The sequence below is a fragment of the Desmodus rotundus genome, chromosome 9 (genome assembly GCF_022682495.2).
Source record: "Desmodus rotundus isolate HL8 chromosome 9, HLdesRot8A.1, whole genome shotgun sequence".
NCBI lineage: Eukaryota > Metazoa > Chordata > Mammalia > Chiroptera > Phyllostomidae > Desmodus > Desmodus rotundus.
The window spans coordinates 94,461,849-94,474,417 of NC_071395.1; the positions used below are offsets into that span (position 1 = coordinate 94,461,849).

Here is a 12,569-nt window from a genome sequence, read left to right on the forward strand (position 1 = left end):
CTGAACTTTGGAGAGCTGCCCCCAAATCTCCTTAACTGCACCACCTGCAGTGTTGCAAGGGGAAGAGAGCCAGCAATGTGGACTTGAGGTCTGGGTATATACTATAATGCAAATTGTAATTATAAAAGGCAATGGAATTTTTTTATAGAATGGAAGTACTGCTCACACAGACTATAGAGACTGACACTCCAGGTTTTTATTCCTTTGGCAAACAATGACTATGAAGAAGGTACTTCACCTTTTGACAGTACTGGGGAATAGAAAGGCAGAGTGGGAGAGGAAACCATTGATACCATGAATGAAACAAACAAGCAAATGAAACACACAGCAAGCAAGTCTTACACATGGTGCTCTAGAAACTGGATTCAGAATTACATGAACTGCCGAAATAATATCATCCTCTTTTCTAGGATCACCAGTATAATTACTACAAGAGCAAGTTTGTGAGGCATTAAATCTTTTCTACCTGCCTGGTATTAGACAGGGAAGATAAAAGGGTTCCAGATAACACTTAAAGGGAACTCCCTCTGGGTAAGCTAACAGGGTGTGCTTGTGGCAAACATGGGGTTAAATATCCTTTTCACTCAACTGAACCCCATGGGAAATATCTACTATTCAGTTTTCCTCAGTACTATGTTCATGGGCCAGGACAGCGAAAGGCAGGCAGGAATGAATCAAGCCCATTTTCCAAGGGTAGGCAAGAGAACCAAACGAAAGCACTCCCTTTCCTCTCCCCATCCAAATTGGACTTTAAAAGCTATAATGTTTATAGCTAAAAGCTATAAGTTTTGATTGCTTAATATTTAAAAGAAGAGGGACAAAAATAAACATAAACCTATAAATATTTCAATATATAACTGATCATGTACAAAGAGTTTGCCACCAACTTAATATTGCTTTAGCATTTTGAGGATTCAATCCTAATCAGACTTGCTTTCCTCTCAAACTTGCATTGTGTTGCCTTGCTTAGCTCAGAAGCAGGAGGAACTCAAAATACTAAAATATCACTTGTGCTATATTTGCATGGAAACCTCTTGCCAGGGCTCTACACATCAAAATGTAAATATACCTATCCAATATGAATCTTATTATAAGTCTCAAATAAAACTTGACTTTCATATTATTATAACACTTTAACAGTTTAGGAAAATAGCTAACAAACTGATAAAACACGAGATCAGCTATTTCTGCATTTGCATTCCCGTAAGTCTAAAAGGAGAAGCAAATAAGAGAAACTCAAAATTGAAAAAAATTAGGAACAATTTGCCAGCATAAGAGTAACTTTAAGGGGTTGTCCTCTGAAAGCCCCAAACTACACATATAACTTAGTAAAAAAAAAAAAAAAAAGAGAGATAGAGAGAGATGTTTGCAGCAAAGCTGAACATCAAGCAGACAACTCCCTTGTCGTATACAGCTAGAGGGGAGCTCTTCCATACTAAGGCTTTTCAAGTATTGCTTTTTTGAACAGCTAAAGAAAAGCTGAAGACATGTTTTCCAAATAGAAAGAATAACTTAGTATTGGGTTGGCCAAAGAATACACATATTTCATTTTCACCAATAACTTCGATTTGGATATTTTGAGCATGTTGGCTATCTCCCATGTGGTATAACGACTGTTCTCAATTAATGTCTCAATTTGATTGCTATCAACTTCAACTGGTCTACCTGACCATGGAGCATCGTCGTATGAGAAATCTCCAGCACAAAGCTTCACAAAGCACTTTTGGCATGTTCGATCAGTCAGAGCACCTTCTCCATACACTGCACAAATCTTTTTTCGCATTTAAATACCTTTTTACCTTTCTTGAAATAATAAAGCATACTATGCTGAAAATGTTGTGTATATTCTTCCATCTTCAATATTAAAATGGCTACACAAAATTTCCCCAATTTTGATGGGTTTTTTTAAATGCACGCTGATATGACAGCTGTCACAATACAATTTAACAAAATTGTACAGAATAAAGTTAAAGACAAGTAAGTGCTACTAGAGCCATGGTACAGAAAAAAAAACCCAAATGAACTCTTTGGCCAACCCAGTACATTCAAAGAAGAGCTGAGGACTGACTCCCTAGCAGAAAATAACATATTAGCTTGTCCATCGTAGTGCTATTTCTTCCTCTGATTTCATTATTTTAAATTACAAAAAGTTGCTTTTAATTGAAAAAAAGAACTAAATATACAGTACCTGTTTAGCGTGGGGATGTTCCCTCTGTAATTAAACAACCACAGTTAGTTACTGATAGGTTAATAAGAACCATAATAAAAGAATCATCAGAGCAGATACAGACCAGTCGTGAGGAGCTCCAATTTGGCAGCTCTGGCATTCAGCAGACATAATTAAGTGCTCATTACCCTTCAACCTCCAGGGTGCCTCCAAAGAGGCATGCTTCCTGACCTACCTCACCACAGCAGCTGTTGATGGAAAGGGTTGAAACATATTTACCATGGATTTTTTTATAGCTCTATTACAAAAAAAATAGTGCAGAATAGTGACAAAACACAGGCTCATGAAGATTAATTCATGATATATTAAACTTCAACATGAAATACAATTCTTGACAAGGTTCTTAGAGAATCTTCTTTCTTGTTCCTATTTTACTAGAAATGTAATAAGGAGGTCCATGGAAGTTGATTCCATAGCTCCTCCCACCTTAATTGCTTTTGTAGAATATGTGATGAACCTACAAATTCTCCTCCAAAGAAAAGAAGCCAGTGGGTTCCCAAGCTGCCTTTCTAATAGGTCTCTTCCACCGGGCTCTTCCTCCCACAGATCCGGGTGGGACAGTTGTGGTGCTAGTGCTGCTGGCGGTGCTGGTGTTGGTGTTAGCATTGGAAAGGAGGGTATTTTGTAGTTGAGGAGCTTAAAGAAACTGAAAATCACGCAGGAATGTAATGATAAGTGATTCTAATAGAGTGGTGTAATATGTAAAAATTAATTAACACTTTTTTAATTAAATGAGTTGAGGATAATAATGACTTAAAAGTTGCTGTAAGCTTAAAAACTCTAGGCATCTCATACATAAAACCTTACCTAAATTTGGCTAGCCCTAGATTTTCCCGATAAAACATGTGCCAAAATCATGAAAGAAAGACTAGCTTAATTATGGAAACTGCAAAGTCAGCCTCCCACATTCTCTTCAGTCTTTGCCACCAACTCTTTTTGTTTCTTAATATGGTGTCAGTCATTTCCTCAACTGAAAAAAAGGCAAATAAAACCCCTTATTTCCAATGTTAAGAGGGCAAAGTTATACTTACCACCCACAATTTAAGAGTACTGTAAGGGGCTTGATTGGTTGATATCTTAACCTTCTAACAATCTTTTATCAGCATTTAATCATTGTTGGGGTTTTCTGGCACACAGAGGACTTAATGGGCAGAACATAGTGGGTGGTGTTGATGATATGTGGGAAGGAGGAGAGAGGGAGGAAAATGATGCACTTTCCATGGCAGTGAAAGGAGCAGAATAGACTGAGCTGGCCATATAAATAAAAAGCTGTGACATATCACTGCACACAAACTGTATACCTCGTGTGATTTGTGAGTAGCAATGCTCTCTGCATCAAACCTGTATCACAGAGTGAATTCATAAGGCAGCAAGAGCAATCTCCGAGTGCAAAAACCTGCACCTTTGCTGTTTGGATTCTTTGAGCTTCTCACTAGGGGGAACGGGTTTCATTTTATAAGACAGCATTAGTTATAACACACTGGGCCCTCATCAACAAACAAAAAGTATGCATAGGTTCTAGAGCAGAGAGAGGTGAAACTAAGAAAACTAAATGTAGATGCTAGTGAGAATATAGGAAAGTCCTCCTCTTGAGATATAAAGGATTCTAAAGAAAGCAGTCACCTGTACCATCCCTTCCCATGAACCTCATTTCACTCAGTTCAGAGAGAAGAACCCTATAACCAAAGCAATCTCAGGCTCCATCTATCTAGGTTTCTGGAATTTAGAAACCGGTATAATCTCTCTGAACTGTTAACCAATTTCTTAAACTAATAAAATGGTCTCACTGCTTCTGTAGCTCCACTCTAATCCCTTAGGGAGTCCTCACAGGATGAGGGCCAAGTTTTCAGCAGAAAAGGGCCTGAATTGAAAACAACACCACCAACAAAAAGCCAGCCCTTCTCCATCAGCAATTCTCAAGCTCTCATAGGGAGCCCCCTGCTGCTTTGTTATAGAAATTGTGCACCATCTACACAGTATGGGGTATGAAACACTCCCAACATCTCCAGTTTTTAAAGGAATGGCACAATCAATCATGTAAGAGGCAAGCTTAGAGGCAGCTTTTCCTTTTTGGTATAATAAGAATCTGTGGGGCTGGAGGGGAGATGAGCAGGGAAGGAAGGATAAATTCCCTATTACCAGGTAAATACTTAGCCATGTCCATAATGATCATTTATATATATTGTTACCTTATACAGGGGCTATTGGATCAATTTAAGAATATGACCAATGTGGCATACTGTACACACTGTGACACACTAGACAGCTAGGTGCCTGGTCTGCACAAAAATAAACAATCAAGGGAGAGACTGCTTATGAGTCAAGTATTCCCATTTATGTGGCTAAAAAGAAAATCTACCACATTCCGCTGCATACCAATCATGCAAAAATTGTCCAACTGCTCAATCTCTGATACGACAATCAACTGCATTTTCAAATACATGGGATATAAATTCACTTTTCATAAGATATTTGCTGTTTAGACTATTCCAAGCACTTAGGATGACTCTTCATTCACAATGTTTGACAAATATTGAAATCATTTTCCTTCCAGTAGAATAGCTCCATTTTACAGATGTGCTAACTGAGAAACCAAAGGGGATGCTTTCCAAGGACATTGTTCAATATGGCGCCATAAACCAGAAGCTAAACCTGGCAATTTCTCATCTCAGTTTCTGAGGCCAGCATTCTACATCAATATAGAATAAATTTAAAGAAGGACAACAGAAATTCTTTGAATTCTGAACTTCCTGGCATTAGGTCACCTCTGATTTTATTGATCTGTCTGCCTAGAATGGCTGGAGAGCCTGCTTCAATGTGAATGCAAAGGCAGAGTTGCTGCCTGCTAGCTGAACCCTCTTTATTTAAGGAACACTGACTTCTCTGGCAGTCACAAGTTCTCTGAGCCTTTTACCATCCCTTCCAGCTGAATCTCATTTTGCTTGATTCTCCCTGGCCCTACATAAATCTTCTATCACATAAAAATGCTCCCAATTCTTTTGCCTTCTATCTTGAAGGGGGGAAAAAGACCCTATTTGAAAATGATGGGGATGCATGCAAACAAGCAGTGGTTGCACCAAGCTGTGACTGAGAGCAATACAGGGCAAATCTTTTGAAATCAGGCAGCAAAGCAGAATCAGAAGAGGTCGGCTGAATAACCTTCTAGCAGTCACCAACAGTAGTACCATAGGAGAAAGAGCAATTTGACCGGCTGTGACCAGTGGTAGTCTCCTTGCATGACTGTATTTCTGCAGGAGAATCCAAATCAAGAGCTATAAACACATCTGAACCATGTATTTCTACTGGCATCTCCCCTACTATCTCCTTGCAATTCAGATGTCCTGATTCCATTGCAGAGCTTCAGTTTACAATAAAATGATCACTGATTCATTCATTTGCATCCCCTTTAAAGCCCTTTCTTTGCTCTGCTGGATGACTTTGCTCTTTCTAAAACAAGTATGCCAACAGAGCTATAGCATATTACTGCTGCCTGTTGTATAATTAGCTACAGACCCACAGCACAAAACTACAGGGATTTACAGGTGCCCTGGATTCTGCTTTTCCTTCCCCCTGGAATCAGCTAGTCTTCCTTGACAAGAAGGGACCTTGGGCTACTCTAATAATATATTGAGAGTTTTAAACTCGACTTTCCAACCTTACAAGTCTAGAGTGCCAAAATAACAGCGGAGACTAGCAGCTGAGCCATGGATACAGGAAAGCACTTTGGTAAGCACTTAAACCTGCTGAGAATCTCCTCTTCTCCCAGATGCTTGCATCTTATCAGCAGACTACCCTGAATGAAAGAAGCAAGCACTGAAGGATTTTATTTATTTATAACTCTTTCTGGCCTGCTAACTACAACCAAGTGCTCCTGCTGCTAGAATATGCTACAAGTTGGGTGACTTTTGAGTGTCTCAGTATGATCCAAAGAAGGGTCTAATCTCTGGGTGTCAAAGATTATCAGAATCCTCAAAAAATGGCAGCAGACTGCTCATGAGGCACATGGCAGGCTTCTGATTCCTGAACTTCCTCACACCCTTCTTCATAAAAAGAAGGTCCAGAGGACACACACGGGCAGCTAAACGTTGAAGGTGCCAAGCAGCCTAAACATGACCAAAACATGTGCTACCAGGGGAGAACACAGCCGACCTCTTCTGCATGTGGGACATGAAAAAATGGAAAGTACTTGAATTAAAACACTATAACAAAGAAAGCCAAATTCACAAGGAGCAAATAGCAGAAAAGGTACAATACAACTCGACTTAACTAAAGCATGGATTTCCATCTAAAAAATAGGTGGAAATAAACACCAATAGGTCCTCACCCATTACATATGTATAGAAACATATAAAATACACTTTCATCTCCTCCATCAATTTGATGCTTCTTATTTGAACCACAGATAAAGTTATTTTTAAAATGAACTATGTTAATATGTATTACTCATGAAAATCATTTGGAGTTTAAAATTTTAAAGTCCCAGACTGTCTTAATACATATAGCCATATGCATAGTCAGAGTTAATGGGATAATGTACTTTACATGATTGTATAAATATAGCTATATTTTAGAATATCAAACACAGAAGCTGAGTAAACAACCTATCTGTTTCCAGATTATTCTCAGTAACTTAATATGCCCCCAGCCAAGTGAAATCCTGAGTGTTGAATGATTCAATGAATTGTCAAGAATAAAGACATTAAGGACGATGCTTTAGTGTAACAAGCTTTTCCTTTACTAGTCCCAGTGAGTGATAAAACAGGGTCTCAGAATGGGGAAAAAGATGACACACACACCTCAGGCTCTAAACCCTGAGCCTAACCAGAGAAGAACGAGAAAAAGCTTAGTGATATAGGTCTGGGCTCCGGGCTCTGGGATGAATTTATGTAAAATATTGGTGGAACTCACTAAAGAGCTGGGCTGATGGAATCTTAGACAAGGGAATCAAGTCCTGAAAGTCTGGATAATAATTAAATGTTCTCCTAGTGCAGACCAGCTGTCCAGACTATTCCTGCACCAACATAACGACTGAAGAAACTCATTCACTTCTTTAAAAACCATTTGCTAACTGGTAACAAGTCACCTTTAAAAAACAAAAAAAAAAAAGCAAAAATCCCCTCCCCTCAAAATAATTCACATACAGTAGGACATAGCCTTTCAATAGTAAGATGATACAGAAAAGACACACACACGTGCCACATAGGTATAGGTTTCTTATTATGCTTAAGTCAAGAAAGTCTCTACAGCTGCTGCTACTCATGGGAATTTAAGAAGAAAAGGGTATATTTACACCAGGAGCTTCCCTGAGTGAAGCTCTAATAACTGGATCCTCTGGTGAATAAGACCTGGGAATGCCAAATAAATTGCAACTACAATTCCTTGAAAAAACTTGAAAGTCTTCAGTAGAAGATCAAGAAGATAACATAGACTGAAGCCCACCTAGCAAGAAGAATGACGCAGAAAGTCATTGAGATCAAAAGTAGTTTTCAATTAGCAATAATTGTGCCTTAGATAAACCTCACTGGCTATGATACTACCACTGTGCAAAGCTTGAGTTTAGAAAAAAACTCTTCAGTGATCTGCTTCTTTTTTTTGAAATATTGAAAGCAGTATGAGAAAAAAAAGCCAAATTATACTGAAACACAGAGGTAACTAAAAAGTAAAAGTTTCAGTCAAGCAAAATGAAGCTAGAGATCTGTTGTACAACATTGCACTTAAAGTCAATATTGTACACTTAAAATTTTGTTAGGAGGGTAGATCTCATGTTAAATGTTCTTTCCACAGTAAAATAAAAACACTTTAAAGTATTAAAAATAGCAAGCAATACAAAGTCCTATAATAAATTTAAACAAAAATAAAAAGATACCAAACACTTCAGCTACCCACTAACTGCCCAAGTGTGCCTCACCCATAAAAGCGGGGCAGGAGGGCTTCTCCCTTCCCAGATGCTGCTCTACTTACTTGCAATGGAAATTACTTGTGTTTTGCCTACTTCCCTAAAAATCAAAATGTGTTCTAACAGGACATGGGTCTTCAACCCAAACAGTAGCAGACATTTTCCCGAAAAAATTACTCTGCTGTTGTCAGTTTGCAGACAGAAAGCCATGTTTCATCCTGACCCATGAGGGCTAAATCACTAGTCAAAAACAAATGGCAGGAATAGAATTCCACCAGGAGATCCCATACACAACAGGAGACCGGAGTCTTACTTTGATAATATACCTTAGAAACATATATTCACTCCTAAGGATTTGCTGGGCACATGTAGTCTACTTGAAATGAATGCCTGGCTAGGAATGTAAAGACCAAGTGCCAAGAAAGAAAATGCAAAAATTGGTTAAAAAATGTATCTATTTTCTCCCCCAAGAATTTTTGCTTTGTTAACCCCAATTGGGAAAAATACTACAAAATTGTGTTTTACATTGATAAGTGAAGTATGTATACTCCTATATCTATCCTCTGTTCTCACTGAATATTTTTAAAAGCATGTATTAAGTATCACAGCAAAATATCTACAATATCAGATTTGGATAATTCCTGTAATTACTAAGAACAAGTAACATAAGAAGAGTTTTGTTTTTTTTTAATCTCTCCAAGAGTTACTACTATTAACATAAAACAAAGAGGACTTAGTATAATAGTCCTAATTAATTTTTGGTCTAGTGTTAGGCTGTCCATGTGGCTAAGAAGACTTGAAATATGGCTAATTTGTATCAAGACATGCTGTAAGTATAAAATATACTATAAATTTCAAAGACTTAGAAGAATGGAAGATATCTCATTAATAATTTTTTATTATATATTGAAATAGTATTGGTTATAACAGGTTAAATAAAATGTTGTTAAAAGTAATTTTATCTACTTTTATTACCCTTTTAAATGTGGCCAATAGAAAATTTAAAATTACACATATGGCTTACATTACACAGTAGTGCCCCTTATTTGCAGTTTCACATTCTGTGGTTTCATTTGCCCACGGCCAACCAAGGTCTGAAAATATCAAATGGAAAATTCCAGAAATAAATAATTCATAAGTTTTAAATTGTGCACTGTTCTGAGTACCCTACTTCATCTCATCACATAGTCATTGTCTCATCTCATATCATCACAAGAAGGGTAGGTATAGCAAAGTAAGCTATTTTGAAAGAAAGACTACATTCATATAACTTTTATGATATTGTTCTACCTGTTCTTTTATTATTAGTTATTGATATTAATCTCTTACTGTTCCTAATTTATAAGTTAAACTTTATCATAGGTATGTACATATAAAAAAAAAACAGTATACATAGGGTTTGGTACTATCCCTGTTTTCCGGCATCCACTGGGGGTCTTGGAATGTATCCTCCAAGGGTAAGGGGAACTACTGTATTGGTGTTGGACAGTGCTTAGTCTAGCAATAGTGATTTTCAATTGTAGTTGTTCATCAGAATTATCAGAGCTTTTTCAAAAAGTGGTCCCCTGGACTCTGGTTCAAAATAAATCAGAATCTTGGGAGTCAGGACCCCAAGATAAATATCTTTATAACACTTTCTAGATAATTCTTAGAATCATTAACTTAGAGGTTAGTGGACATAACTGTGTCCTGGAGCCTTACAGGACCGGGAGTGGAATGCGTACTGGTAAATAGTCTTATTTCTGTAGAATAAGAAACAACATGCTTATTACTTACTTGTTTAAAATGGTAAGAACAGAAAAGAATAATAGTATTGGAGTTAGGAAAAAAGTTAGAACTTGGCTCATAACTAGCTAAAAATGAAGAGACCCTAGAATTTTTTTGTAAAGCAATCAGGCCTATTACATAATAAAGACTTTGGCCTTTATCCCTGTTGAGAGAGAGAGAGGGAGAGAGGGAAGGAAAAAAAGAGAGAGAAAGAGAGACTAAATCCTTGAAATTTCTCAAGAACAGAAGTGTCTTCATTATTCATGAGCCCCTTGGATCACACCTGAATTTATGCTGAGAGATGAAATAACTCAGGACAAGGGCTGCTCACTAGAAAGACCAAACATGTAATTAGAGGGTTGGGGGCTTTCAGCCAGATGGACCTCTGTGGAGGAGGGAGAGGTTGGAGATCAAGTTTAATCATGTGGCCTGAGATTCAATCAGTCATGCTGTTCTAATGAAACCCTGATAAAAATTCTGGACACTGCAGCTCAATGAAACTTCTTGGTTGGTGAACACATGGATATGATGGTAGGATGCATACCCTGGTTCCACAGGAAAAGAACAGACAAGCTCTGTGTTCAGGGCCCACCTAGACCTTACTCGATGTGTCTCTTCATTTGGCTGGTCCTGATGTGTGTCCTTTATAATAAAATTGTGATCATAAGTACAGTGTTTTCCTGAGCTCCATCAAGTTGTTCTAATGAAATGTTGAACCTGAGGGTACCATGGGAGCCCCCAAATTCATAGCCAATTGGTCAAAAATGCAGTGGCGTGGGAACCCCACCTGTGGCCTCATCTGAATTAGGAGCAGTTTTGTAGAGAACTGAGCCCATAACTATCACATCTGATCTAATTCGAGGTGGTTGGTATCACGATGCAGTATACTAGTTGGTTTCAGAATAAAGTCACAATTCCACACGGTAACAAAAACATTTGTAAGAAAATATAAAATCTTCTAAAACAAAATTCAATTTAAAATAACTGAATAAATTATACTCTAAACTGAATATATCATTCTGTGATTTAATTGACATTTTATACTCCTATACTAACAGGAACTTTAGATCTAAAAAAAGCATTAGAGTAGTTTTTACATTTTTCTGGTTGTTAGATGATTATTTTCTTTGCTCCTTTGTTTGCCTTTATCTTTAAACCTATACCAATAATAATGACAATAATAATAATAATCCAACTGTGTATCATTTTATATACATACAACCAAAGACTTTCCAGAGATGACAGAATTATAGCCTGTCCAAGTCTGGTCTTTTATCCATGGGGGTATGTATACTTCGAATGTTAGGAGGGACAGGTGTACAAGGTTTGAAGCCATATCAGAAATAATTAAGATTCACACCTTTGAGATAGAAAGGTGAATAAGATTTCTTAACAGTTAAGGAGCATCTGTCTCATTTTCCAGTCGACTATCCCTCACCAAACTGGACACATATCCGCAAATAAAAAACCAGGACAGGGAGAGCAATTCAGAAAGACAAGGGGAGCAATGAGGAGAGAAGGAAATCACAAGCAGCTCTGCAGCCTGACTACAAATCACTGCCCAAAGGGAAGAGGTAGTAGGAAGCAGGAAGAAAAGGAGAATGTCCTGAGAATTACAAAGAGCATTAACTATAGCTTGTAGTTCTCTACAATTACTCAAGGAATGCAGGAAAAAAAGACGACTGAGGGCTGAGCCCAGTGTGCCGTGAGTACTTTGCCACTCGCTGAAGGACAACCATTCGTTTCTAGAAAATGAGATTCTGAAATCCATGGAGGCAAAAATGTACCGAGAGATGCTTGCGAAATCAAGGACATACTCTTTTCTCTGCCAGCTGTAAGGTATATTTGAGGTAGAGAAGCGCAAGGATCTTCTGAGACAAAGAGAAGTACTTTTCCCGAAGATGCCTCTCTGCTCGTCTGCTGACCTCTGCTGGATCAACAGTGGCATCCAGTGGCCAAAAGTCTCAGCACAGACTTCTTTGTCTCCAGGAAGGGTTTCCACTGCTTTGGGTGAAGTGGCAATTCAGAACAAAGCTATTTCTGGCGTCTGTGACTAAGGGTCCCCAAAGACACGGTGCTTTGTAATATAAAGTGAAGAACCAAAGGCTATAAAGAAGAAATGGAGGGGGCAGCTTAAGATTGGCTGTGGTATTTATATTTCCTGTGGTATTACTAAAAAGACTGAAAATACAAAAGGGGATGAACGTATGTGTGGGTGGAATTCCTAGGTTTTTACTGCCTCAGAATAGTTTAAAAATAAATGAGTAAACAGGACAAAGTGCTTTCATTTTAAAACCAATGCAATATTAAAACAAATTTCTTTATGTACATTTTATTTTTTCAAGGGCTTAGGAAAGAGAAAAATAGTGGAATGAGCATGGCTTAATTAAATAATTTACTTGAATTTAAGTTTGCTCTGGAGTGTGATTTTTAAAAACTGAGTGTCAGTTGCTAAATTCAAGTGTCTGTTTTTAGCGAGATAATGAAATTGAATTAGGTATAACCTTAATCCATAGAAAAACATATTGAGAAGAAAAGCATTCCAACCAAGATATTTTCATACCCAAATGTTCACTTAAACTGCTAAAAAAGTAATTTTCTAGCCAAGTTCCATCAAGTAAAATGCTAGTAAATTTTTTCTAACTTAAAAAAAAAAAAGAACTATGTTTCCTCAGTGAC

The 12,569-nt window shown here is 37.6% G+C and overlaps 1 protein-coding gene and 1 pseudogene across 6 annotated transcripts in view; both read right to left on the bottom strand.

The window, feature by feature from the left end:
• ACACA (acetyl-CoA carboxylase alpha) overlaps positions 1–12,569 on the bottom strand; it is a 266,878-nt gene that overhangs the window by 120,633 nt on the left and 133,676 nt on the right. For all 6 annotated transcript variants that reach the window (XM_053910461.1, XM_071219350.1, XM_024572899.4 and 3 more), the window contains one exon: positions 2,189–2,212. In XM_053910461.1, coding sequence (XP_053766436.1) covers positions 2,189–2,212 — 24 coding nt within the window. The remainder of the gene's footprint in view (positions 1–2,188; positions 2,213–12,569) is intronic.
• LOC112316601 (U4 spliceosomal RNA) lies at positions 7,625–7,778 on the bottom strand (annotated as a pseudogene).